The sequence below is a fragment of the Giraffa tippelskirchi genome, chromosome 13, assembly GCF_054371585.1.
Source record: "Giraffa tippelskirchi isolate mGirTip1 chromosome 13, T2T-mGirTip1v1.2.pri, whole genome shotgun sequence".
Classification (NCBI taxonomy): Eukaryota; Metazoa; Chordata; class Mammalia; order Artiodactyla; family Giraffidae; genus Giraffa; species Giraffa tippelskirchi.
The window spans coordinates 76,420,564-76,446,976 of NC_137287.1; the positions used below are offsets into that span (position 1 = coordinate 76,420,564).

Sequence of the window (26,413 nt, forward strand, 5' to 3'; positions counted from 1 at the left end):
AGTGCCTGACACATAAATAATGGATGGATGGATGGATGGATGGATGGATGGATGGATAGATAGGTGGGTGGGTGGGTGGATAAAGAGATAATTGAAAACTCAAAAGAGGCTTTCCCTAAACACCTCATTTCACCCTGTCAGTCCATCTTCTGCTCGTGGTCACTGTATTCATATAACTTTGCTTTACTCTATTCCGTATTTGAAATCATCAGCTATCTTGCTTATGATATCTCCTCTACTAGAATATAGGTTAAACTTTGTGAGGGTAAGAACCTGAGATAGTAGGCATATACTTAATAAATATTCATTAAAATGATCCATTTTAGACAGGAAACTTGAATTTCTCAAATCAGTTAACTACATATGTAAATTTTATTTTATGACAAATCTGTGATGATTTGCTTATTCAGTCTGATTCAGCGTTCAGTTATCAAGATACATAAATGATTGTTACATTCTTTTTATCACTGTGGTTTGCTTTGGTTTGCTATTAAAGAATTCTTAGACTGCCCTTGATACTTTATAATAAACTACCAAAGATTTTTTAAAAGGTCAATGATAGGCAAGTATTAATAAAGCAGATAGCTCTGATCTTATTTCTGAAAGTACCTCACCATATCTTTGTCTGAGTAATTCCATTGTAAGACTCAGTGGTTATAGTCCTACTTGAGTCATTTAAAATCATAGAAAAGCATAGCAAGTTTTATAGGAAATTATTATGTACAAGAAAATGGATCAGAAACTCATTAAAATTTTAAGCTCTCTTTTCTGCAGTCTCTTATAATAGACATCTGGGTCATTGAAATTCTTTACACTTTTCAATTTCTTTAAAAATTACTACAAGTTGGAAGTCCTTAATATTTAGAAAAATCCATTATAGACTTGAAAACAAACTATGGATTTCCCTTATATGTTGTTAACTATTAATGGTCTCTGAATGAAAATGGAAAAACATAATTTGCTATTTAGCATAATAAAATGCATTAAGAAATTATTAAGAAATTGATGCCTGAAAATTCAAGTAACTATTAATCATTATCAGAATTCTATTTTTATTCTTATTTGAGTGAATTTCATTTTGCTTTTTAACAGTAGAATTCCATCATAGCACATTTTTAATTAACTGTATGTAAACACTGTTGTAGCCATTAAAATGATTAGCTTCACTCTTAACTCATTAAGTTATTATTTGGGAAGCGAGCTCAAAAGAAAGCCATGAATTTGTGATAATTTGTTTTATCCTACTTCATGACCAGAGATTTGGGGGTTTGGTTTTGTTTTTGAGCTTCCACATATAAGTGAGAGCAGACAGTTTGTCTTTCTCTTATTTCATTTAGCCTAATATCCTCCAAGTCCATCCACGTTGTTGCAAATGGCATGATTTCCTTCTTTCTCATGGCTGAATAGTATTCCTGTGTGTGTGTGTGTGTATTTCACATCTTTATTATCCATTCATCTGTTGGTGGACACTTAGGATGTTTCCATGTCTTGACTATTGTGAATGATGCTGCTATGAACATAAGAGTCTAGATATCTCTTTGACGTAGTTGTTTTGTTTTCTTTGGATATATGCCCAGAAGTGGAATTGCTGAATCCAAAGAGATTTTTTAGTTAATGACTTCCTACTTAACAATAATTATTTTCTGACAGCCTTAGGTCTAGTGATTCTAGAAGACTATGAAAAAATAATAATTGCTCCTGCTATAAACTTGAAACATATCTTTGACCCACGCTTAGGGGCTTCCATGGGCCAGGCTTCCAAGGTGCCAATGGAGCTTCTTTAGGTTGTGAAGAAAAATCTAGTCCTGTGGCCCCAGAACTGCCCACAATCCATCCCCCTGAACCTGCCAGTTGGGCTCCTATACTGCTTGCTCTGTAAAGCTCCTTATCTAAGGGAAGCATGGTTGGTCAGAGGACGTGAGCCAGGTGGGGAGTCACACTCTGAACTGTAATCTTAATCTAAGAACATAAAATCATCATCTGTTGCCCCGGTTATTACAGGCTAACCTTCACCACCTCTTCATTTTTCTTTTCTCAGTGTTCCCTCTTCCTACCACTCCAGTGTCTGAAAAGTTGGTCATTGGGGAAAAGAGAAAAGATTTTCATGGGATCCTTTATAGAATTGTACATTTAAAATTTAGGTCTTCCAGTGGTTTAAATATGTATGTGTGTGTGTGTGTGCGTGCGTGCGCGCATGCGCTACACTTAAATTCTGTATCCTCCAAGGAATTTTTAAGAAGTCCCTGAGAGAGATGAGAGATCATGTCATTAAAAAAAAAATCTTGGATTTATATTTTAGGGATCAGAAATTCTCTCCAATAGTGGATTGATTATACTCAAGAAAATCCTATTTCCAGTAGTAAAACTGAGTCTAATTAAAACTGCATCTTAGGGAAAAGGGCACCAACATATACTGCTGGTTGCAGTTTAAAATGGCAGAGCCCATTTGGACAGTAGTTTGGAATAGAATTTTAAAAGGTCTTGATAACTCATGACTTACTCATGCTACCTCTGGGAATCTATCCCAAGGAGAGAATCCTAAATAGAAAGAGGCTTTTTGTACAAAGATTTTTCAAAGCAGAATATTTATCATAATGAAAAAACCTCTAAACCTAAACATCAAAAAAGGAGTTTAATTATTGAGGTAATTTTTTAAATGGTAGAGTAAAAAGAAGTGTATCACATGAAAAACTACTATGTTACTTTAAGAGTTGGATATGAATTAGGTACATTATGGTTATAGCTATGGGAAACAAGTTTATATATTATTTAAAATGATATTTCCATTTTTCCCCTGAAATACCGTTCGCATTGTCACACATTGACACATATACACTACCATGTGTAAGATAGATAGCTAGTGAGAAGCTGCTGTTTAGCACAGGGAGCTCAGCTCAGTGCCCTGGGATGACCTAGAGGGTGGGACGGGGAGAGAGGGAAGCTTAAGAGGAAGGGGAGATATGTATACTTATGGCTGATTCCTGTTGTTGTACAGCAGAAACCAACACAACATTGTAAAGCAGTTATCCTCCAGGTAAAAATAAATAATTTTTTAAAAAACAAGATTGTGTTTCAGTGGTAGAACTATTAGGCAACTTTTACTGTTCTTCTTTAAAGTTCATATTTCCATACGAGGAGCAGCCCTCTTTTATTATTAAAATTCGTAAAGGATGTCACGAATTGGATTTCATGTCTTTCAGTCCCTTTCCTGTCTACTGTGCCTTTATCTAGAACCTGGACCTCCTTTCTGCATATTGTGGATGAATCTACGTAACCATGGCTCTTCTAAACTTGGTCCTCACCCAGACAATAGTCAGCTAGAACAGATTAACTATGGAAAATTCAGAAGTGAAGATGGGTTCTTTCTATTCCAGTTCCCCCTCATCCTTCATGCGTAGTCCTGATGAAGAGCTCTTTGAACAGGAAGAAACAGCTCAGAAGAAATCCACTTGCCCACATTATGAAAGAAACCCAGTGCTAGTTAGAGTAATACCTCTTTTCACTATTTCTGAGTTTACCTTTTTTTTTTAACCTTGTGATTAAGCAGGTATTGCTTGATAGAGGACAAAATGTATCTGTAAATTTGCAAAGCATCAAATAATGAAGAATAGCTTACTGAATGGTATCATCTTTAGTGACTGAGAAAACTCAAGGAGGACAAATATCAGAATAGAAAGTCATTGCTTTCATGATACCCAGCAGCCATGAATATAGTTTTTAATAGTCATAAGATACATTCCTTGGTTCTTTCTTCATGCAAAATATAGTATGTTTTGGAATTATGTCATTGAAAAAAATTTTTTTTAATTTTTGGCTGCATTGGGTCTTAGTTGTGGCATGAGGTCTTAGTTGCCCTATGGCATGTAGGATCTTAGTTCCCCAACCAGGGATCAAACCAGAGTCCCCTACATTGGAAGATGGATTCTTAACCACTGGGCCACTAGGGAAGTTCCATCTTCACTATTAATTAAAGTAGATCTGGGGGTGGATATGGCAGTGGCCAAGTCTTTTTCACTGAAACACAAGAACTTGACATTTCAAACCTGTGTATGTTTCCTGATTTCCATTTGTTACAAGTTTTTATGTTGTAAACACATATTTCAGTAGTTCATCTTTACTTTCATTGCTTGGAGTGCTTTCATAAAGCACAATGGCCTTTTTCTAGTTCAGAAATGGGTGTATGTGGCTGAGCGCCCAAAGGTTTCCCATGTTGGAAATACTAAGATGGTGCTTTGTGAAAAAGAACCAAATCGAGGAAAAACAACAACTGTGACAACAGTTATTCTGTGTATGTTTGTATTTTGAGAGGAAAAGAGAAGGAACACTTGTTTCTTTTTTAATTTTTCCCCCCTTTTTCTATTTTAGACAAAGCCCGTTGCATTTGCAGTTCGGACAAATGTCAGCTACAGTGCAGCCCACGAAGATGATGTTCCCGTGCCAGGCATGGCCATCTCATTCGAAGCAAAAGATTTTCTACATGTTAAGGAAGTAAGGAGAGTAATTGCAATTTCTAGCCACATGATTTTTTTTTTTTACCTTGAAACATCGCTTCTTACTTCTCATTGCTATGAAATAGCACGTGTATAGCCGTGATTATATAACATACACATGAAATCAGTGCCTCTCAACCTTTTCCAAAATAAATATAACCTTTTTAAAGAAGAAAAAAGTCACAGGCTTCTTGGAATAACCTCAAGGCTCCCCTGGGCTCTGTGACCCAGAAATCGAGAACCACTGGAGTAGATGATCCTTTTTTTATACTTAACCTGTACTTTTTCTTTTAATGTTTAACCTTGACCATGTGTCATATGTCCCTCATGTCCCAAGTTTAAGCATCTGGGGAGAGTTTAATAATAGTATCTAGAATTCACGGTCTCTCCTCTCTGCTAACAAGGTCTAAACCCCTGCTGGTGCACTTCTCCTTCTTTGGTGGTGAATTGCTGTAGGAGAAGGAGAAATGGATGGAATTAGAGCCAATGAAACAAGAAATAGATATCAGGAACACCCCTTTTCCACCATGCCAAAAGCCTCCACTTTCTGTTAACAATGACTCAGTCTGTAAATTGGAAAAAATTCACTCTTAATTAAGGTTTATTTTGAGTCAACATTTATCAAAGCCTGCTCTGCCAGAGATTTACCCTCCATGATGTTCTCAGGCTGTGAGCGTGAGACTTTCTTGAACCTGTAGGAATTTACCATTGGAACACTTCCATCTAGGGAACAGTGTCCTAGGGAGCATATGTCAGTGTAACTGCTCAGGCACTAAAGGCTATGAGCAAAAGAGGTGATGACTGCCACTGAAAGGGCCTAGAGAATATAGAGCCTACCATTTCTTTAACTTTTCAAAAGAGCTGTTATTTCTATTCAGCTAGAAAAATTGAAAGTTAAAGTGTCAGTCGCTCAGTCGTATCCGACTCTTTGTGACCCTATTGGACTACAGTCCACCAGGCTCTTCTGTTCATGGAATTCTCCAGGCAGGAATACTGGAGTGGGTAGCCATTCCTTTCTCCAGGGGATCTTCCCAACCCAGGGATTGAACCTGGGTCTCCTGCATTGCAGGCAGATTCTTTACCATCTGAGCCACCAGGGAAGGAAGTCCTTTGGCTAGGAAAGAAAAACATAAAAAATTCTCAGAAGTACAACAAGCCTAAACTTTCACTTTACAACAGAAAGTTAGGTGAATCCAGGCTCCCATCACAAGGGCTGATACTTAGAGAAAGAAAAGAAAAACAGAATGGATTTTCTTCTTTGAAATGCTGACTTTAAAAAAGAAAAAAAAAGCACAACATAAGAGTTACGAATTAAGTTTTGTTTGGGCCAAAATGAGGACTATAGCCCAGGAGACAGCACCTTGGATAGCTCTGAGAAACTGCTCCAAAGAGGCAAGGGAGAAGGCCAGTATCTATGTGATTTTGGTCAAGGAGGAGTACATGCAATCAAGCACAGATTTTTGCAGAAGGTTTCTGCTAGTCGTGAGGAACAGTCATCATCATGAAGAACTTTAGTACTTTTCTAGATATGAGGAAATGGAAGAATTAGGCTCATAAAATCAGCTCCTGAAAATATCTATCTGAAGACCTGTTCTGCCAGTTTTTTCAAAGCACAGTGTGCCTCATGTCTGTTCTCCACCCTGAACTCCTTTCAGGGAGTGTTGAAGGTCAGTGGCTACAACAGCACATGGTTTAGTCCTTGTAGAGGTAGATGGCAGGTGCCAGTTTGTAGTTGACAGAAATGTCCAAGAACAGGCTTGAAAAATACTATTCAGTTGAGGGACATCAAACCAGATCCTAAAGATATATAGGATAAATATTCCAGGCACAAGAGAGAAATTGCCAATATTCACATAAGTTGAGAAATCATTTGTGAACACCAGATTGTGGTCATTATAAACCTGTTTGCAACAAAGATAAATTTTGCTCTGACATCAGATATTTCAGGTAAATGTCAGTATTTTTCACTCATAATACTTCTAACTACTCTGATTATACAAGAGGAAGACATTCTGTAACATTCTCTAGTTCCTAATGGTCTCTTGTCAGGAAGAGATGTTAATCTTTGAATAGGAAGAGTTTACCCTCCTCGTGGTGCCAGCAGCTGCCATGGAATTCAGGAAAATCTCACGGTCAGGAAAGTGAAGGCAGAGTCAAGCCAGAGATGGATTGTTGAGCATCCCGAAAATACTTCACTTTTAGCATACTCAACACTTGAAACTACAGGTTTCTTGACTTGTGATATTTGAGGCAGAGTTCTCTGTAATTGCCATAATATTTCTCTCCACTGAAAAAAGTTAACCGGGAAGATAAAGGATGTAAAGATTCATTTAACTTCTGTGCACTGATCTGAACAATTTCGATTTTCTGTTTAGAAATTTAACAATGACTGGTGGATAGGGCGATTGGTTAAAGAAGGCTGTGAAATCGGATTCATTCCAAGCCCAGTCAAGCTAGAAAACATGAGGCTACAGCATGAACAGAGAGCCAAGCAAGGGAAATTCTACTCCAGGTAGGAGAAAAACATCAAGTGTTTGTGTCAAAGTTCAGACTGTACTATCATCCATAAACCGTTGGTTGCTATAATCTCCAATCTTTATTTTGTGTTAGAAAACTTACATTGTATTCATTTCTATAATGATGCAAAATCCATTGTCAATGACCATATTTTAGTGTCAGCAAGAATTTCTTTTAAGCGCCCACAAACAAGTCAAATAGAAGATGCTTTGTGGTTTGGAACATCCATCTCCATTCACTAGTATTTTATAACTCTCAGGCTCTTTTGATTCAGACTGGTGATAGGGTTTACTGAGAGCATTACAAATCCTGTATTTTAAAAACATCACCCAGCCTCTCATTTTCATCCTCTTCGAGAGAGAATCAAATTAAGTGTTACCATGAAGGAAAGAAAAGAGCTAAGGTCATAGAGTATTAAACTCAGGCTTTAGTGCAGAGGAAAGTCTGAAGTCCTAATCTTTTGCTGAAAATACTCTGGCATCAAGCAATCGTGGTGACTAATCCCAGTATCCAGAGCTGCCTGGCATGGCTGGAAGACGTTTTAGAAATGACAGTCTCAGAGACCAGCAAGGAGCAGCTCTTATGGTCTCTGAGTTTCGTTTTCACTTAAGAAACTCAATTTTCAGTTCTACCCACTGCTTAACACTTAAAGAGAAACTCAGTAAGAAAGCAGTTAAAATTGTCCTTGCAGATAGCCATTAGATGAGTTATGTAATAAGCTGGGGCCAAATGATCTTTTTTCCTAGGAGTCTTAAGGCTGTTTGCCCTTCACTAGAATCATTAGAAGGGCTCCTCGAATATGGAGTAAATGTGAAAATCACCCCCTTGCAGACAAGTACAGGAACATGATTTGCTTCTTCCAGTGAAAGGATAAGATATACGCAAGTCTTTTCTTTAATGCAAATCACTAAGCTTTTGTTTCCTGAAGCTTATGTTTTATCTGTTTCTCTGAGGACAAAAAAATCCTTTGTCAAAGACCGTATTTTAGTGTCAGTAAGAATTTTTTTGGAGTGCCCACACACAGGTCAAATATAAGATGCTTTGTGGTTTGGAACATCCATCTTCATTCACTAGTATTTTTTTTTTCTTTTTTTGCCTAAGTAGGTGAAAATATTGTTTTCTTGTTTTCTTATTCAGAGGTTTTTACATTTGTCTCCAAACATTTTAAATATGCTTTTGTTTTGAGGGCATAGCTAGAATTCAGCAGTATTATAAAACTCAGATTTGTAAGTTATAAAAAAAATCAGCAGAAATCAAAAGCAGTAAAATTGGAGCCTGGCTCAAGAACATGACATTTTTATGGAATTAAACGTGAAGGGCAAATTTGCATTCTGAACATTTTGACTCTTTGCAGTATTTGTCACAGTTTTACACAACTCAAATAATACTTTGATGGTTATGAAAATTCAAAGAGAATGTAGAATAAATTCAAGCTTGAACTGGAATTAGACTTAATAGTTTAGGGGAAAAAAACCAAATTTCTGGAAGAAAATGTTTTGGTCTTGCTAATGGGTATGTTTAAATAACTGCCAGAAATGGTTTCTCTAAATACCACTTTTTTACTACATTTACATGGTGTCTGGTGTCCTTGTTAAACATGCTGGGGTATCTTTTAAGAACCTTAAAAAGACACAGAGGCCTTCTGGTGGTTGCTTAAAGCTTTGGATGTTTGTCTTTTTTACACATTAAAATGCCAGGATGGTAGCAACAAAATTCAGCCTGTCACTGGTATTTTAGTGGAATTTATATTTTCTTACGAATATTGATAAAATATTAAACATATATAAATATTTACAAAATCTCACCCTTGGATACATAGACACTGTAGCAGATTATGTCCACTAGACCTGGGCTTGGCTATGATTATAAACGTTTGGCCATAAGATTGTCTTGCTGAAATTCCATGTCACTCTTTTAAAATATTCCTTTCCATCCACCTCTGTGAGGGGGTCATGTAGTGTATCATTTAGCATGCAGGTCACTGGTAAAAAACATCAGTGCCACTAATCTTATATTAACTCCCAAGTTTTTAAGACACTAAAGCATGTCTCAGATCAAACTTTAGAATTTGATAGTTCTGAAGTTCAGATCATTCCTAAATGAGCCAAGCTGAACCCTCCATGTTAGCCATGTTTGAGAAATGTTAGAGGTACACTCTGAGAGTTAAATCATGGAACACTGTCTTGTTCTCTCAAGCGTCTTTTAGAGAAGGGATCCCCAACCCACAGGCCATGAACCGGTACCCATCCCTGGCTTGTCAGGAACCAGGTCCCGTAGCAGAAGGTGAGCTGCACACAAGTGAAGTTTCATCTATATTTACAGCCACTCCGCATCACTTGAATTACCTCCTGAGCTCCACTTCCTGCTCAAAGAACTCAGTGAATGTAACACACTTAAATTATCCAAAACCAATCCACACCGTCTGTTCCTTGGAAAAATTATCTTCCACAAAACTTGTCCCTGATGCCAAAAAGGTTGAGGACCACTGTTTTAGAGATTGGCAAATTTTATTATTGCTGTGTTGTTGGGGTTTCTTTAATAGATTGCTCATGAACACTTGAATACTGTCCATCTTGGTACACAAAAAAGAAGCAAGCTTCTTCTGGTGTACAAGAAAAAGGAGCAGGAACCCAGTGAAAAAGAAACAAGTTTGGGTGTTAGCCTGCGGGTTCTATGCATTGCTTCCGAGAGTCTTGAAAATGAGAAACAAAGGAAATCTTTGCTCTTAATCTATTTGTGATCCTAGCAGAGAATTTGACGGGTACAGCAGGTACCCTAGTTTTCCTCAGTCTCTCATGGCCTTTTCAAATTAAGCCTTGAATCTGAAACAGAGACCTTGACACAGATGTTACAAGCTCTTCAGGAACCCACTGTGAAATTACTCTTTGCCTCTTTGGAGGCAAGGCAGATTTAAAGTTCAGTAAAAACATAATGAGTCATCATGTTTATTGAGCAGTACAAATGTCTTCATCTCTGAAATCAGTGTCAGTTGTAATATAAACTTTTGCTTTACTCCAGTAAATCAGGAGGAAATTCATCATCCAGTTTGGGTGACATAGTACCTAGTTCCAGAAAATCTACACCTCCATCATCTGGTAAGTAGGTAGTAAGTGCTGAACAGTACATACTGCATTTCATGCTTTTCTCCGTCTTACCTAGTTGTGTGAGTTTCCATAAACCAAGTCACTAGTTAACCCTCAAGATGTTCAGAGGAAGCAGAAATGAGAATGGCATTAGGAACAATATGGGCAACTTTTTTTCTGCCTTTGAAAAAAACCCCAGAAATGGTGTCAGTGTGTTCATGGTTTAGCTGATCAAGATGATGAGCAGATTTAACTTTCTAGTCCCCCTCTACACGGTGGTCTCTGGTACATTGTCATGGTCTGTAAACGAATGAACATTCACCATCAATCAGAGTGCCATGGGAGGTTTCGGCCTTAGTGTTAAATTAAAAGAGAAGGATAAAAAGTTTAGAAAAGTGAAGAAAGAGGATAAAGGGAAGATGGATTGATGGGTCTGACATGAACTCTACCCAGGAAGCTCCGTGAAACATGTAGAAGACGTACAGAAACACTGAACAAAAGATGGAAACACCACCAAGAAGAGTAATGACTGTTTTTTCCCAAATCCCTGAAGAAGAATGTGAATTTCTGATTATTTTAGTATAAGTCAGTATTGTTCCAAGACATACTTGAAAAATGATTCCTTGTCTATCTGAAATTCATTAACTGAATTTGTATTTGCTCAGCCTGACAACTCTACCATTCTGTGTTGAACTTGGAGTTCTATATCAACAGGAGACAAATTGGGTGAATTGGGTGAAAATTTATGATCAGAATCTTAGTTTGCTAAGAGATGCAATTGAGAGTCAGAGGAAGATGGTAAGGGTGGGCCAGGAGAGCCTTTGTGTGATTTCTAGGAAGCTAGAGGTGGGAAGAGGTCAAAGACAGAGAATTATGCCCCTGTGGAGAAATGAAGGAACAGTATAACTGCACCATGACTGCCAGGTCTTAAGGGCCCCCCTTGTTACTGACGATTGTACCTTGTCCCCATATGTTGGCAGCTTTCAGAGACCCATCCCAGCTTCTCAGTTAAAACTGGAGGATTTGTTAAGTGAGCAAAGTCTGAGCACAATAAGAAATCAATTGTTTTAGAATGCATATGGATTTCCAAAGTCGTGTACTTTCAACTAGCTATAATTCTAAGTTGCCCCAAGTTAAGTAAAATAGTATGTTTGAAATGAAACATTAGAGCCCTTTAGGTATGATGTGAGGTGGTCTTCCCCTGATTGATGGTGATTAGATATTCCCTGAGTGCCCAATGGAAAGGAGGCTTCTCTCTACCCCTCAAATGGGTGGAGTTGCAGCGATTATAGTACAAATCTTATTCTCTTCCTCTGTGTCTTCAAAACTGTCTCAGAGACTCCTGAGGACTGTCACTAGCTCCTGAAATAGGAAAATGCCAGTTCCTTGTGTTAAACAGCATCCCTGCCCTCAGACTGTCAGCCCCACTTCTGTCAACCCAGAAGTTTTCTGTTTCCTTCAATCGAAATGTAGCCTTCTCATCATCTTGGCAATATAATGAGAGCTAACAACATGCATTTTGAAGAATAAGTGAGTGTGTTTGAAAAGTAACATTTCATTTCTGTAGCTGGATGTCATGTGCATATGTGTTAAGTTGCTTCAGTCATGTCCAACTCTTTGCAATCCTATGAACTCTGTCCATGAGATTCTCCAGGGAAGAAAACTGGAGAATACTGCCATGCCCGTTAGTCATGCCTGAACATCAAGTCCAATTAAGAGTTTCATATAATAAAGATGATTTTTATTCAATATCCTGTGATAACCCATAATGGAAAAGAATATAAAAAAGAATCTATTTTGGAATGACTTTGCTGTATGGGAGAAATTAACATGATATGTTAAATCAACTATACTTCAATGTAAAAAAGAGAAAAGCCCAAATTATATTCTTTAAAACATGGATAATTTTTGAAAAACAATCTCTTCATCATCTTCACCTTACAATGTGCAAGTGCTGACATTTTTATTTGGTTAAAAAAAAAAACAGTGTAAAGAAAAGAAAGAGATTTTTAACTTCACTCAAGTTTTATACAGAGACAGTTTTATAATTTGGAATCACTTTTCTGAGTACCAAGAGCAAACCACCCTGTGACTAAGTGAACTAGAAATATTAACCACCTACAAAATATGTAATAGACACATTGTAGGTATGTGAGTGCTCAGTCTCTCAGGTTGTATCTGACTCTTTGCGACCCCATGGAATGTAACCTTCCAGGCTTCTCTGTCCATGGGATTTCCCAGGCAAAAATACTGGAGCAGGCTGCCATTTCCTTCTCAGTTGGATCTTCCCGACCCAGAGATTGAACCCATGTCTCCCGCATCTCCTCCATTGGCAAGTGGATTCTTTACCCGTGAGCCACCAGTGAAGCCCTAATAAGACGTTAGGCTCCTACTATGTTTTTGTATCAGTACTACAATTTACCTAATAGAAAAACCTAAGAAAATTCTACAGAGAGGTTCCCCCAACCTTCTATAGAGAGGTTCCAGGGAAACCTGTTGAACCTATCAAATGTGGATTGGCCTCCAATGATTAATCATCATCTTTTGTTTCCCAAGGCCCTATCTACAAGTAAGCTCACCCATTATAAGACCAAAGAACAGAAGTACTTGCCCAAAGTAAATATAACTGAAGGTTCTCCAGGATTTGGGAAAGGAAAAATTTCCACCTCAGACTTCCATGGTGGTCCAGTGGTTAAGAATCCACCTGCCAATGCAGGGGACATGGGTTCAATCCCTGGTCTGGGAAGATCCCACATGTTGCAGGTCAACTAAGCACATGCTCCACAACTACTGAGCCTGCAAGCTGCAACTACGGAAGCCCATGCACCTAGAGCCCGCACTCCACAACAAGAGAAGCCACCACAATGAGAAGCCCACACACCACAACTGGAGAAAACCCATGCCATAGCAACAAAGATCCAGCACAGCCAAAAAGAAATGAATGTAAAAAGAAAAAGTAAAAAATTTCCACCTCACCCCTGGGGAATGAGGTAGTAGCTGGTTGCACAAAGCATACTGTATACCTACACGTGTGTGTCCACACGCGCAACCCCAGCACATCACTCAACTCGACCCAACTCTCTAAGATTACATTTAAATTTAGAGTTCAAAAAACATTCCCAAGGCTCTCTGCCAAAAAAAATAATAATTTTTAAAACTAAAGCATGCTCACGAAGAGGACAAAAATAAACTATTTTTAAAGGAGACAGTTTTCTCAAGTAAATACTAATGTTTGCCAAGGTATGCTGATGCAAGCATGAAATTTAAAAGGAGCATCTCACACCTCTCCGAATAAGAACCATCTGAGCCTATTAAAGTATATAGAATCATTTAAAGAGTCAAACACGCTTTCAACTTTTAGTAAATTTCTTCAATGTGTTTTGAAAGTAGCCAAATGATTTAGAATTCTGTGTCTCAGGACAAATGCAGATGCTTTTAGATCTAAGTTAACCAAAGTCAGGACTAGAAAACTGTGAAGTCTTCAATTTGGGATTTTGAGCCCTTATGTCCAAATGCAGGTAAATTGCAAACCTGACTCAGGCTCTGTGTGTGTGTGTGTGTGTAGCCAAACATCTGGGCTATGGCTTAGCTCAACTTTTTATGCATTGTCACTCTTCCTTTAAATAAAAAACCCAATGGACCAATCATAAAATTCAGTTCCTGAACTTGACCATCCCAAGGTCCTGTCGACTCTGACAGACCACTGAGTATCCTCAATTTCAGAGAGGTTGTCAAGGGTACTGGCCCTTGAATGTGGCCTTTATAAGTCCAATAACAGACTAGAAAGGTAGAGCATATTGGAATCGACCACCAAAAGGGAAACTGATTTGGGTGCTTGTTGTTTAGTTGCTAAGTCATGTCAGACTCTCTTGTGACCCCATGGACTGTAGCCCCTCAGACTTCTCCATCCATGGGATTTCCCAGGCAATAACACTAGAATGAGTTGCCATTTCCTTCTCCAGGGGATCTTTCCAACCCAGGGATGGAACCCGTGTCTCCTGCATTGGCAGGTGGATTCTTTACCACTGAGCCACCTGGGAAGCCCTTGATTTGGGTTAAGACGTACTACAGCAGGGGTTCCTAGTCAGTCAGGACCTGGGCTGTACTGTGGGAGGTGAGCGGCAGGCTAGCCAACGAAGCTTCATCTGTATTTACAGCTACTTCCTATCACTCGCATTGCAACCTGAGCTCCACTTCCTGTTAGATTAGCAGCGGCATTAGATTCTCATAGGAGTGTGAACCCTAACCCCTAAAGTCAAGGCATAATATCTTGAGATTGCCACAAAATAGAAATAAAGTGCACAATAAATGCAATGCACTTGAATTATCCCCAAACCATTCCCCCCACCAGGTTCATGGAAAAATCGTCTTCCACAAAACTGGTTCCTGGTCCCCAAATGGTGGGAGACCACTGTACTGTGGAACTAATGAAAACCTGACCCACATTCTCTCCATCTTACGCAGGAAGACACGAATAACATGCTCCCTAAACTGAGATTCAAGGAAGAGCATCATTGGGTGGTATACACGTCAGCATTAGTTCAAATCACTGGGCACATTTCATAATGTTTCTATTGTACAACATGTGCTGATCCTAGAGCTTATCCAAAGGCACAGATGGGATAAAGAGAAAGACATATTTACTGGGCATATCTAACTACCTACCAGGAATTAATTTGGGCCATTATGACTCATGGAAAAAGAGCATCCGACCTCAGCTTTATGCACGCAAGAGCTGATATTTGCAACACTGTGCTAACAATGCCAGGTGTTTGCTCCATCCCAGTATTTTGACCTAATCAAATAAAGAGGAACAATTCAACAAGACAGTTCATATTCGAAAGGCTGAGTGAATCATCTAACATCCATAATAATTTCAACATTGAAAAATAACGTGACATCTGTCAGATGATCTCCGGTCATTTGGAAGGGTTCACAGTGCCTGTCATGAGCCAGGGCAGCCAAGGTTTCATAGGGTATGGAAGCTAAGGTGTTGAAACACCGAGCTGTCTGTCCTTTCACAAGAGTAATTTGGTCCTTAAATCTGAATGGACTGTGGTTTATGTTAAGAGAACGATATGAAAAAAGAGAGCGAATGACTTATGTAATATGAGGTTTTCCTGGGACAAGTTGATTTCTTCTTTTTTTCTTCTACTTGATCCCATCTAAAGGACAGAATAATTTTCTAGTGGGCTCAACTCCATAATATCTTCCTGAATCCTGACTCTTGAGGACATGACCCCACTCGGGAAGCTTGGGGAATTGGATGAGAGCACCAGGATTGTTGCAAGACCTCAGCTGGAGAGGCAGCCTGGTGGAGGGATGGGATATAGCGCCATGGAGGCAGTAGATTCTGAGCTTTTGCCAAAAACAAGTCCCTTCAACTCTGAGAATTTATCTTTTCAATCTTGAAAAATAAGAGAGTTGCCGTTGATTATGCAAATACTTTCCAGCTCTGGTTTCTACCATGGATCAAATTCGGTAGTGACTGCATGTGGATGCATTGTATAAGCCTCATAAGAAGATGATGAATCTTTTTCATTGAGGATTTTAATTTTTCAATGCTCTGTTTTCAGAGCCAATGAGTTTAAAAGGTGAAAGCATGTCAAACCACAGACCTAAACCCCTCATTCTCCAGATGAGGAGATCAGTGGTATAATCCCTTGGGTTTTCCTGCCCTTCTGCCGCTGCCTCTCATGTAAATCCAGCGAATTTATATAAAATCATCAGAAGGCTACTTAGGCCGTTGTATAAGATTCATTTGGAGGTCATCGCATCCAGTGGCTTCTAATTAGCTTTCCATCAGACCTGCCTCAAGAGTGCCCAGATCATGGTGAAATCATTTCCATCTGGTCCATCCTGGGACCCTCTAGAGTCATTTGTCTTGTGTATAACTTCTTTATGTCACTGGATTTAGGATTTTTCTGTTCTCTCTGTCCCTCACGTACCTGTTATAATTTCAGTGAACCTTTTCGCACTGCCCTTATGGTCAACCACGCTCAATAAGAAATTGGAGGCATAAAGTGATCAAGGTTTCTGATGCTGATTATCTGAAAGCTGGTTTAAGCTATGGGAAGAATTGAAGGTTTTTCTGTCCTGACAGCTGATTTGGAAAATATCAATATTATATTTGAAACAACAAATTAAAAAATTTCTCTAAAAACAAAATCTTATTCAGGAGATTGAGCATGAAACCAATGTATCCAAGCACACAGATATTACAAGAGGATCTTTCTGTTTAATTTGATGACATTCTTTATGTGTTTTACCTTGAAACTTTACTTTGTTGACTGTGCTTAGCACTGTGTGATAGATCTTTGACTATGGTTAGTTTTGTTTGCTTTTCATTTTATTTTTTTGATAACCAATTTTTCCTCTCCCGTCTACCTGATGATTTTTGAATTGTTTGTCTGTATATAGCTATAGACATAGATGCTACTGGCTTAGATGCAGAAGACAATGATATTCCAGCAAACCACCGCTCCCCTAAACCCAGTGCAAACAGTGTAACATCACCCCACTCCAAAGAGAAAAGAATGCCCTTCTTTAAGAAGGTAACATGAACTTCCAAGCTTGCGTCTGTCCACGCGCTCAACTGCACTGCATCACATTTCTAGTCCTGTGGACTGTCTGCGTCCTTGATAAAGCCAATAACATGCATGCTTTGTTATTCTTTGTTTCTTTTCCATGCTGCTGTAGCTAAGCAGAAGCAGAAATCGGTAAGTTCACATTGACATAAGCTATGTTTATCCTGCCCCTGGCATCATTAGCATTCAGTCCCACAGTTAATACTCAACACGATCATTTCTGTCCTAAGAAAAGAATGTATCAAGCAGCTAATTGAGTCCACTCAGACCAGCTAAATTCAGTGAGTGACCTGTGGAAGCACCATTACAGTACTTAGCCTTTTTGATGGAATAACAGCTACCACCGAGGGCATTCGTTCCAACATTCTAGGAACGTCCAATGCTGAAGACTCCATTTGTAATGCACCTCTCTTGTGCATGCTTCTGTCTCTATCACTTTCTTTCCTCCGGAAATTTAACTGATAATCAAGCATATGAAAAAACATTATTAGATTCTGATTTATGATATCCAGATACATAGCTTGTACTAAAAAAAAATTTTTTCTTCAATTTTTAATTTAGTCAGTTATTTAAACTTCTAATCCACTAGGTGCAAAATCTGCAGATGAACAAGACCAGTGGAAAACTGCAGGCTTGTTTTGGCGGTTTACTGTGAGTTTTTCCTATTGTCATATATAAATCCTCTCCCCATGTTCTTGCCTCCTCCGTCACTCAGATCTCAGCATCCCACCCGTCGGACGGTGGCATAGTGGCCGTGCGTAGAGCCTTGCCACTGGCCAACCAAGATGCTACCCAATGATCCTCTTGGTTCCCTGACTGGAAACTAGGGTACTGCTGAGCTCTCTTGACTCCAAAATCTGTTTCTTCCAAGCACATTTTGTATCTCTGAAGCATTATTTTTTAAGGATAGGCCCCCTCCACAATCCCCACTCCTTTCTTTCTTTTATATACCACTGTCCACCGCCTGTTGTGCTGTGCTGTCTTTAGAGTCAGCAAGTCCAGCACAACCTCTCACGACATACGTAGGCATGGAGTAGAATCTCCTCTGCCTCCAACTCTCCACGCCCTGAGCCCTCCTCCTCTGTACAGCAGGATTCTGCCCTGTGGAGGAACTCTGAGTCATCAATGAGGTGTCAGATGCTGAACTATGTTTTGTTTTGTTTTTAAAAATAAATTGTGTTTGCTTTCATTGTGGAAGACTCCAAGCAAAAATTAAAACCTCTGGATTTTTGTGTGAACACCGAAAGCCACAGCTAACTATCCATCCACGACAGTGGGTCCATTTCTCTGGTCCTTTCTTCTTGTCACCGCTAAAACTTATAGCCAGGTGACTTAACAGGGTTCAGAGCAGCAGAAACCTAAAAATTCAGCATTGCTCAGCTGCTCTGAGCTTTACCCAACAGGAACATGAATGAAAACCGTGTTCATTGATAGGTTTTTCTGAAGTTTGCTGACTCCTAAATTCCAAAACATGAAAAATGTTTATTGTAATTCTTCCACTAAATAATTTGGACAAATTACACTTAGTAGGAGAGGATAGATAGAAAGGATGGTGTCCTGATCCATAGGGCATAAAGTTCCAATATTCCATCAAATAAGGTAATTTCTGTAGCTGCCCTACTGATGAAGAAGCTGATTGATTAGCAGCATTGCTATTAACAGTTGGCAGTCACAAATCGAAGAAACCCAAGACCCATCTAATACTGGGCCACTGAATATTTAAAGACTTGAAATAAAATTTCTTGGGCGCTAAAATGCATGCAACTGATATTCCTAATTATGATGATGGAAAAGGTATTCTTAGACCACATAGTTATAAGGACTTGGCTTCTAAATATTTTCAATCTGATCCCAGGTGGTATAAATGTAATAATTGAATAATTTTGCTGAATTAATTTCATGTCATAATCTCATGAATATGCTTATGATGCCTTCGGCACTGGTATTCATTCTTCTTATGTTATTAATGATGTGGTCAGCTTCAATATAGACTTTTCAAAAACCAAAAAAAAAAAACAACCTGAGATGCAATGATAAGATTGTTTTCCATGTTTTAGGTTGCTTTTAGAGTGATGCTTGTGTGGCATTTGTGCTGTCACTGTATTATGTTTGTCTTGGGTTTGTTGTTTGGTTTTTTTTTTTATGTTTTAAAATGTATTCTACCTTGATTGTATCTATTAAAATTCATTTTGAATACTAGATAAAGCTTTCAGCAGTAAAATTTGAGACAGCACAGTCACAGTCATATTTTCTCCCCTCAGATTCTATTGTCCATGACTATGGGCAAAACCCTGATGGAAACTTTTGCATTTGAAATGCTTTTTCATCCCCTCACCATGCCCTAAGCAAATTAAAGTCAATCCAAGTCAGAAAGTTGGTAAACGGCCATCTTAAGCAACAGTAATGTGTTCTTGAACGACAGCCTGATGCAAAAATAGCATTCACATTTGCAATAAGTTGACAAAATTCTTCCAGTAGTTCAGAGAAGATTTTTCTTTTTGTCTGTGTGATTCTTAACATATATGTATTTTTCAGACACTCCTCAATGCAGAAAGACTCCTGCCAGCATGATTTGTTTATCTCAGTGTCTTAGGCCATAGTTCTGTCTTCCACATTGAAGAAAAGTCATATTTTTCCCAGTCACCTTAACATTTTCTGTTATTAAAATAGCCAATTTTAAGATCTTTAAACAAATAAGTTATCTAATTTGGGGAAAAATCTTTCTTGTCATTATTGTATTAGAAGCAGAAGAGCTGAAAATTGTTGCAAGTTTTAGAAATGGCTGCAAAGTTAGGTCCTCCCCCTGCTCTTCTAAAAAAGAAAGACATTCTTGTGGGAGGGAATGAGTTAGTTATGTAACAGAAACACCTCCTAAACAGTTCTTGAGAAGCACATGAGAACTGCAGGATGACAATGAACCTTGTGAGGCCATGGAGGCCTGTTCGGATATTTTAACGCATGAGAACCATCTTCCCTCCAAAACCCATAAACCTGACATTGTAAGTGTTTAAGTTCCAAAGTATAGAAATCGAAAATCTAAAAATATAAATCCATCAGCTGTGAAGAGTGATCATGATTCCATTTACTGAAACAAGCATGCAGGCTCCTCCAAACTCTCACAGCAGAATAGAAACTGTCAAAAATTTGGTCACAAAAGACCAAGGTTTTATCCAGGTAAGACCAACATCTAAGACCCAAAGACCTTTCTTTTCTTTGTCATTAACCACATGAGGTCTGATCATTCAACTCTTGAGAAAACTCAAATGCATCTGAAAAGCAGTATTAACCTCCGGTCAAGCTTTTAAAAGCACCTCTCTTGCATGAGGCATGTTTCTGTCTGTTCTAACTAGTTTTTTGTTCAAAAGCAGCCCCTCCTGTGTTAGGAACATCAGGAGTATTTGAGGAGAGCCAGAAAACTGTAGACAAGTCAGTCACTTTGTAACATGAGAGAAATAAAACCACCCAGTCTTGGGTTGGGTTTATTTAGAAAAAGAAGCAAGTGCAAAGAATGGCAGTGTCTGGGAAGTTAGTGCCTGGTATCACAGAGTGGAGAAAGAACAGTTTGTGCATTATATATTTGAGTCCCCTCTGCCTTTTAACCATCTGAAGGCATTTCCTCTCTCTGCAGACAGAGCACACCCCTCCGTATGATGTGGTCCCTTCTATGCGACCTGTGGTCCTGGTGGGCCCCTCTCTGAAGGGGTACGAGGTAGGTAGCTGCCCTCTGGCTCATCCTTGACCTTGCATGCTAACCAGACCTTGCACACCTCCCTCTCCTGACTCTTGAACTTGGAAAAAAAGCTGGTAGCACAAAGCATGTTGTTTTCAAGCCACGGGGTACATTGCTACTGTTCTGTTCTATTTTGTTTCCTCCAAGGCTGTTGCCTTGGAGATGTATGCATGCCACAGTTGACTCAGTCTGGGGAGAAAGTGTCAGATGGAGAATGATGGAGGCCCCTTGCAATGTTGTTAACTGTCCCTCTGAGAGTGAGTTTGGGGAACTTTGTCTTTTTTCATTGTTAACGTATCAAAGCTCAGCCACAGAAAAAGGGAGCAACCCTCACATCCTACTTTTTCCCAATGGAAAGCCTTGATTTTTAACATTAAGAGGAATAAGACTGTTTTATCATAATTAGTAACGTTTTTTCATGTCTTATTGCTTGCTCAATTTCAGGTCACAGATATGATGCAAAAAGCACTGTTCGATTTTTTAAAACACAGATTCGAAGGGCGGTGAGTATTTCAGAATTTTGGGTTTTGTGGATCTTTTCCTTAAAGATAATGAAACTGAAACCTGGGTGGGACAAGCGGGTGGATCCTGAGAGAGAACATTGGCTTCTCAGGCCTCTGTGGTGACAGAATGTAAGTTCCATTCAGTTTGATCTGATTCAGTAAATATTCATCATACTTACTCCACACAACCTCAGCTCTCCGTTCCTACACCTGCATCTGTAGCTGAATTTGGTCAAACCCCTACTGACGGGTCTCACCCTAAATTCATGATGAGCTGGCCCTCAGTGCTGCCCAGAAATCATATTCTATGTGCCTCTTCCATCCACTTTTCTACTCTTCTAAAAGGCTTTCACAGCATTTCCTTTCTCATCAAACCCTTCTCCTCTTGAGCTTCCTGGTGAACTTGCTTCCTGTTTCTTTGAGCAAACAGAAGCAAGCAGAGGAGACCATCCAAGTGTTCCCACCAGCCGCACACCCATCCCCCTTGCTTATTTGCCTGAATGTTCTGCCTTTTCTCCTGTTACTGTGAGTGATGGCCAACCCCCTACCTGGTGCTGGATCCCATTTCCCATCTCCACCCAAACAGCTACCACAGCCCTTCCCCATCTCTGCTGAGCCAGGCATTGTGAGGAGCAAAATCGGACAAGGGCCTTGGCTTCACAGATTTTACTGGGGGTGTATTGAATGTCAGCCTTGAATCAAATAACCAGTAGGCACCATAGTAAAGTTTCAGCCAACTTCTGAAGCATCAAAGATAGGACTGGAGTCTAAACTGGAAGCTTCCAAATGTAAACTAAGCATAGGTTATTGGGAACCTGGAAGCAAATAGAGCTAGGGTGTATTTCTGTATTTTTAATGAGACACATTGGGTGGCCTCTCTTCTCCACATTCCTTTCCTTTTCCTGTTTGGCAATACAAGTGCAGTAGATGGAATCTGTAGATTTTTAGATTTTAGATTTCTCACTTTCTTCCTTGAACACACCAGCTTTCATGACTGTTTATACTGACTTCTGGTCATGAGGTAGGGGTTAGATAGGCCCCAGGCTGAGCACCTCAAGCTGGCTTCCTGCTGCCCTTTGAAAGACCAAAGATGGGCACAAGCGAGATGATTGGCCAGAGACAACCTGGAAAACTGCCCCTAATAAGCAACCTTCTATTGTGCAAGCTTACTCCAGGTTCCCCCATGTGCTTTCCACACATACTGTGCTTCTAATAAATTTTGTCTCTTTGTTGAATTCTTTCTTCAAAGAAGACAAGGACCAAGGTCTACTCCACAGCCAGAATCAGTAGGGGAGGCAGGGCAAAGAGGGGAGCTTTTATAGCAGGATATTGTTAGTTCAGTTCAGTTGCCAAGTCTTGTCTGACCCTTTGTGACCCCATGGACTGCAGCACCCCAGGCTTCCCTGTCCTTCATCAACTACCAGAGTTTGCTCAAACTCATGTCCCCTGAGTCAGTGATGCCATCCAAGCATGTCATCCTCTGCTGCCCCCTTCTCCTCCTGCCCTCCGTCTTTCCCAGCATCAGGGTCTTTTCCAATGAGTCAGTTTTTGCATCAGGTGGCCAAAGTATTGGAGCTTCAGCTTTAGCATCAGTCCTTCCAATGAATATCCTGGATTGATTTCCTTTAGGATTGATTGGTTTGATCTCCTTGCTGTTTAAGAAATTCTCAAGAGTCTTCTCCAGCACCACAGTTGGAAAGCATCAATTCTTCAGAGCTCAGCCTTCTTTATGGTCCAACTCTCACATCCATACATGACTACTGGAATAGTAGTAGAACTGAAAGCAAAGGACTGAAAGAGACAGAAAATGAAAACTAGAATCTGTTTCAAAAAAGCTTTCACGAGATTTCCCTGGTGGTTCAGTGGTTAAGAATCATCCTTCCAGTGCAAGGGACACAGGTTCAATCCCTGGTCAGGGAACTAAGATCCTACATGCCACAAGGCAACTAAGCCTGCGTGCCACACTCAAAAAGAAGCCTGTGCCCCACAATGAAGACCCAGCACAGGCAAAATTAAAAAAACAAAGACTTTAGAATCAGAGTCTTCCTAATCAGATGTTCCTCATTAGATAGTTATGCTTTGCATGACTTTATAAAATATAATTTATTTCATGCTAGGAACCACAGCTTGGTCTTTGGGCCTTCAGCTTGGTCCAGGCTCTGGCCAACCTCTAATTGGGCCCGTGTAGCTTTCACTTCTGTGTTCTTGACTTTGTCATTTATCACCATTTGGAATTGTCTACATGAACCTACTTACCCAGAAAATTCTGCTAGACCAGGCACTTCACTCTTCTATGACTGAGTTAACCCACTACTCTTTTCTAAATGCCAAAGATGGGAGAATGAGATGGGTTCCCTGACCTCTATTTCAACCTGAGTTAAATTTTGAACTTGGAGGATAGACTCCAGCTACAGGGTGCATCATGGACCCATGTTCTACAGTATTAGCCATCCAGATTGATTTCATTTAAGAAACAAAGACAGTGTTTTCAGTGTTGTATCAGTCTTTTGTTTCTAGCCTGAAGTAATTTCCATGTGGCTTTATGAATGGACCTGCCATGGTTCCTCTGAACTCTTAAAACTCGAATTCACCACTATAGTCCTGTGATCACCAATTAAAAATCCTCAGAGGAAGGAAGGGGCTTCCCTGTTAGCTCAGTTGGTACAGAATCCAGCTGCAATGCAGCAGACCCTGGTTCAATTCCTGGGTCAGGAAGATACACTGGAGAAGTGATAGGCTACCCACTCGAGTATTCCTGGGCTTCCTTTTGGCACAGCTGGTAAAGAATCTGCCTACAATGTGGGAGACCTGGGTTCGACCCCTGGGTTGGGAAGATTCCCCTAGAGAAGGGAACAGCTACCCACTCCAGTATTGTGACCCAGAGAATTCCATGGACTATATATATAGTCCATGGAGTCACAAAGACTCGGATACGACTGAGTGACTTTTACTTTCAGAGGAAGGAATAGGGTCTATAAAGCAGAATTTCAAAAAAGTCATGCAAAACGTTAACTCTTTCACTCAAGGCAAGACATCCAGAGTTAGTAAATCACACACTGTCTGCTTCTGGTCAGCCAGACAGTCATAGAGGGTGGAAACTCATAACAAGTATGAGTGTGGCTAATTCTAAATAGATATGCAGTTATAGGAGGGGAAAATGAATCACTCCTGTGTTATCTATTAAGCAAAATATTTTTTTTGCCCATGCTACACAGGATGTGGGATCCCAGTTCCCCAATAAGGGATCGAACCCACATCCCCTGCATTGAAACTGTGAAGTCTTAACCACTGGATCACCAGGGAAAACTCAACAAAGTATATTAAAAAAAAAAAAGTAAAGCCCAAGAGGGAGAAAATATGAAAGGAAGGATTGGGGATAAAAAGGATTCTTGATAGGAATTATTTTCTTTTCTGAAACCCAGTTAGGTTCATGTGTTGATGCCCTGGAGAGTTGTCAGAATCAAGACCCTCATTGCTAAAATAGCCTTAGTTAGATGTGTCATGTCAGAGAAGAGATGATGAATCATTATCCTTTCTGTTATGTGTACTAGACAAGCCCATTTCAGTCAGATCCACCCTAAACAACTGTGTCACCCTGTGAACAAAGCAAACTTCCTGTTAGTAGGACAATGACAGGTAAGTTAACAAGGAAATTGGGAGCAAGAAAGAAAAGCCACCGTCAGTGATGAATTCAATTGTCCTCTCCAGCGATTCTGAAAATGTCAGATCTTGTCACAGAAGCGTTTGGCATGTGTACTGAATTCTGTAGGGAGGGATCCGTGGTGAACCCTGTGCTAAGGAGTCTTACTGGAAATCAATGCTGGGAAACATTACATCACTTTGTCAGGTGGAAAATGTACTTAGATGTGAGGCAGGTTCTTCTGACCCTGTGGTTGTCTACCCTGGCTGCCGATTTAAAACCAGCAGAGGTTTTAAAATGTAGCAAACTTAGGAGATGTCCTGGCAGTTCCCTAGTGGCTCAGACAGTAAAGAATCCACCTGCAATGCAGGAGACCCAGGTTCAATCCCTGGGTAAGGACGATCCCCTGGAGAAGGGAACGGCTACCCACTCCAGTATTCTGGCCTGGAGAATCCCATGGACAGAGGAACCTGCGGGCTACAGTCCATGGGGTCACAAACAGTCAGACACGACTGAGCAACTGATACTTTTACACTTTCACTTTCTGGTGGTTCAGTGCTAGAACTCTGCACCCCACCACAGGGCGCATGGGTTCCATCTCTGGTCAGGGAGCTAGGATCCTGCAAGCCATGTATGTGGCATGGCCAAAAAATTTTTTTTAATTAAAAAAAAGTCATGGACTTGTATCCCACCTCTGATTAAGTGAAGCCCAATGTCTAGGATGGGACTTTATCTAACTGTAAAGGCTTCTCAGGCAGCTTTGATACACTGCAAGGGTTGAGGACCACTCCTCTACACTGAATTGTCCCCAGACTTTTGCCCTTAGGATTTTCAGGGTCTGTTTTTTGGTGGAACCTTCAGCAATGATGATTCCAGAAGCATCACTTAAGGAGTTGCAGTAGGACGGTAGCTCTCCTCCTGCAGCCTATAGGGCAAACCACACAAGCAGGGCAGTGGAAGCCCAGCCAAGTAACACCATGTGCGGATAAAACAAAGCCTGTGCAGCAGAGAGAAAGTTGGGTAGCGCTCTGAATGAAGATTTGCACCTAGTAGGCACTTCATAAGTCTGCATGGAATGACCGATACCCTCCATGCCATGCAGGCGCTCAACATGAAAGGAATATCGTTACATCACTCCACCCCCACCCCCAAATAAATAAAAACATTTTTAAACAATTGCTGAATACCTCTCATCTGAACTCACTTGCGAATGCCTTGGGAAGTCAAAATGAAACTGTGTTTAAGTGGCTGGGTTTAATATTGCTTTTCTGGTTATCGCTTTTACCATGTAAAGTAAAATTGTCCTCATAGTACAAAAAACTTAATCAAATAAACTTAATTTTTGCAAATAGGAGTCTTACCCCACAATAAAAAGGAATGAACTATTGATACATCATCATGGATGAATCTCAGGTCCCTTATGCAGAGTGAATGAAGCTCAGCTCAAGAGGCTACCAGTGATGTTCTGGAAAAGGCAAAACCACAGGGATAGAAAACAGCCCACGATTGACAGGGGTGGGGTCGGGAAGCTAATGGAACTGTTCCACGTCATGAATGTGATGGTGGAGACAGGACTTTATGAAAAAATTGGTCCAAATTCAGGAAACTGTACACAGTAAAGGATACAGTATATAAATCAACAGATTTTTTTTTTTTTTTTTGCAGAAGCCAGTAATTCCCTTTCCACACTTTACCAAATGTCCTGCTCTCCAGAGGCAACCACTTTTAACTCTTTCAGTTGTATCTTTCGGTTTTTACTCCTTGCCTCTAAATCACATGCTTCATTCACTGTTAGGCATTCTCTCTGGACTTGCTATGATGAAGACTATTTAGCTGCCTCATGCATATTCCTCCTGTTTGTGT

At 39.9% G+C, this 26,413-nt stretch overlaps 1 protein-coding gene across 10 annotated transcripts in view; it reads left to right on the forward strand.

Moving 5' to 3' along the window:
- CACNB2 (calcium voltage-gated channel auxiliary subunit beta 2) overlaps positions 1–26,413 on the forward strand; it is a 418,069-nt gene that overhangs the window by 367,604 nt on the left and 24,052 nt on the right. For 5 of the 10 annotated variants that reach the window (XM_081553763.1, XM_081553764.1, XM_081553766.1 and 2 more), the window contains 6 exons: positions 4,366–4,488; positions 6,866–7,002; positions 10,026–10,102; positions 16,511–16,644; positions 20,306–20,386; positions 20,852–20,910. In XM_081553763.1, coding sequence (XP_081409889.1) covers positions 4,366–4,488; positions 6,866–7,002; positions 10,026–10,102; positions 16,511–16,644; positions 20,306–20,386; positions 20,852–20,910 — 611 coding nt within the window. Of the gene's footprint in view, positions 1–4,365; positions 4,489–6,865; positions 7,003–10,025; positions 10,103–16,510; positions 16,645–16,789; positions 16,810–17,266; positions 17,329–20,305; positions 20,387–20,851; positions 20,911–26,413 lie in introns of all 10 variants that reach the window. The other 5 variants (XM_081553765.1, XM_081553770.1, XM_081553772.1 and 2 more) reach the window with 2 other exon arrangements.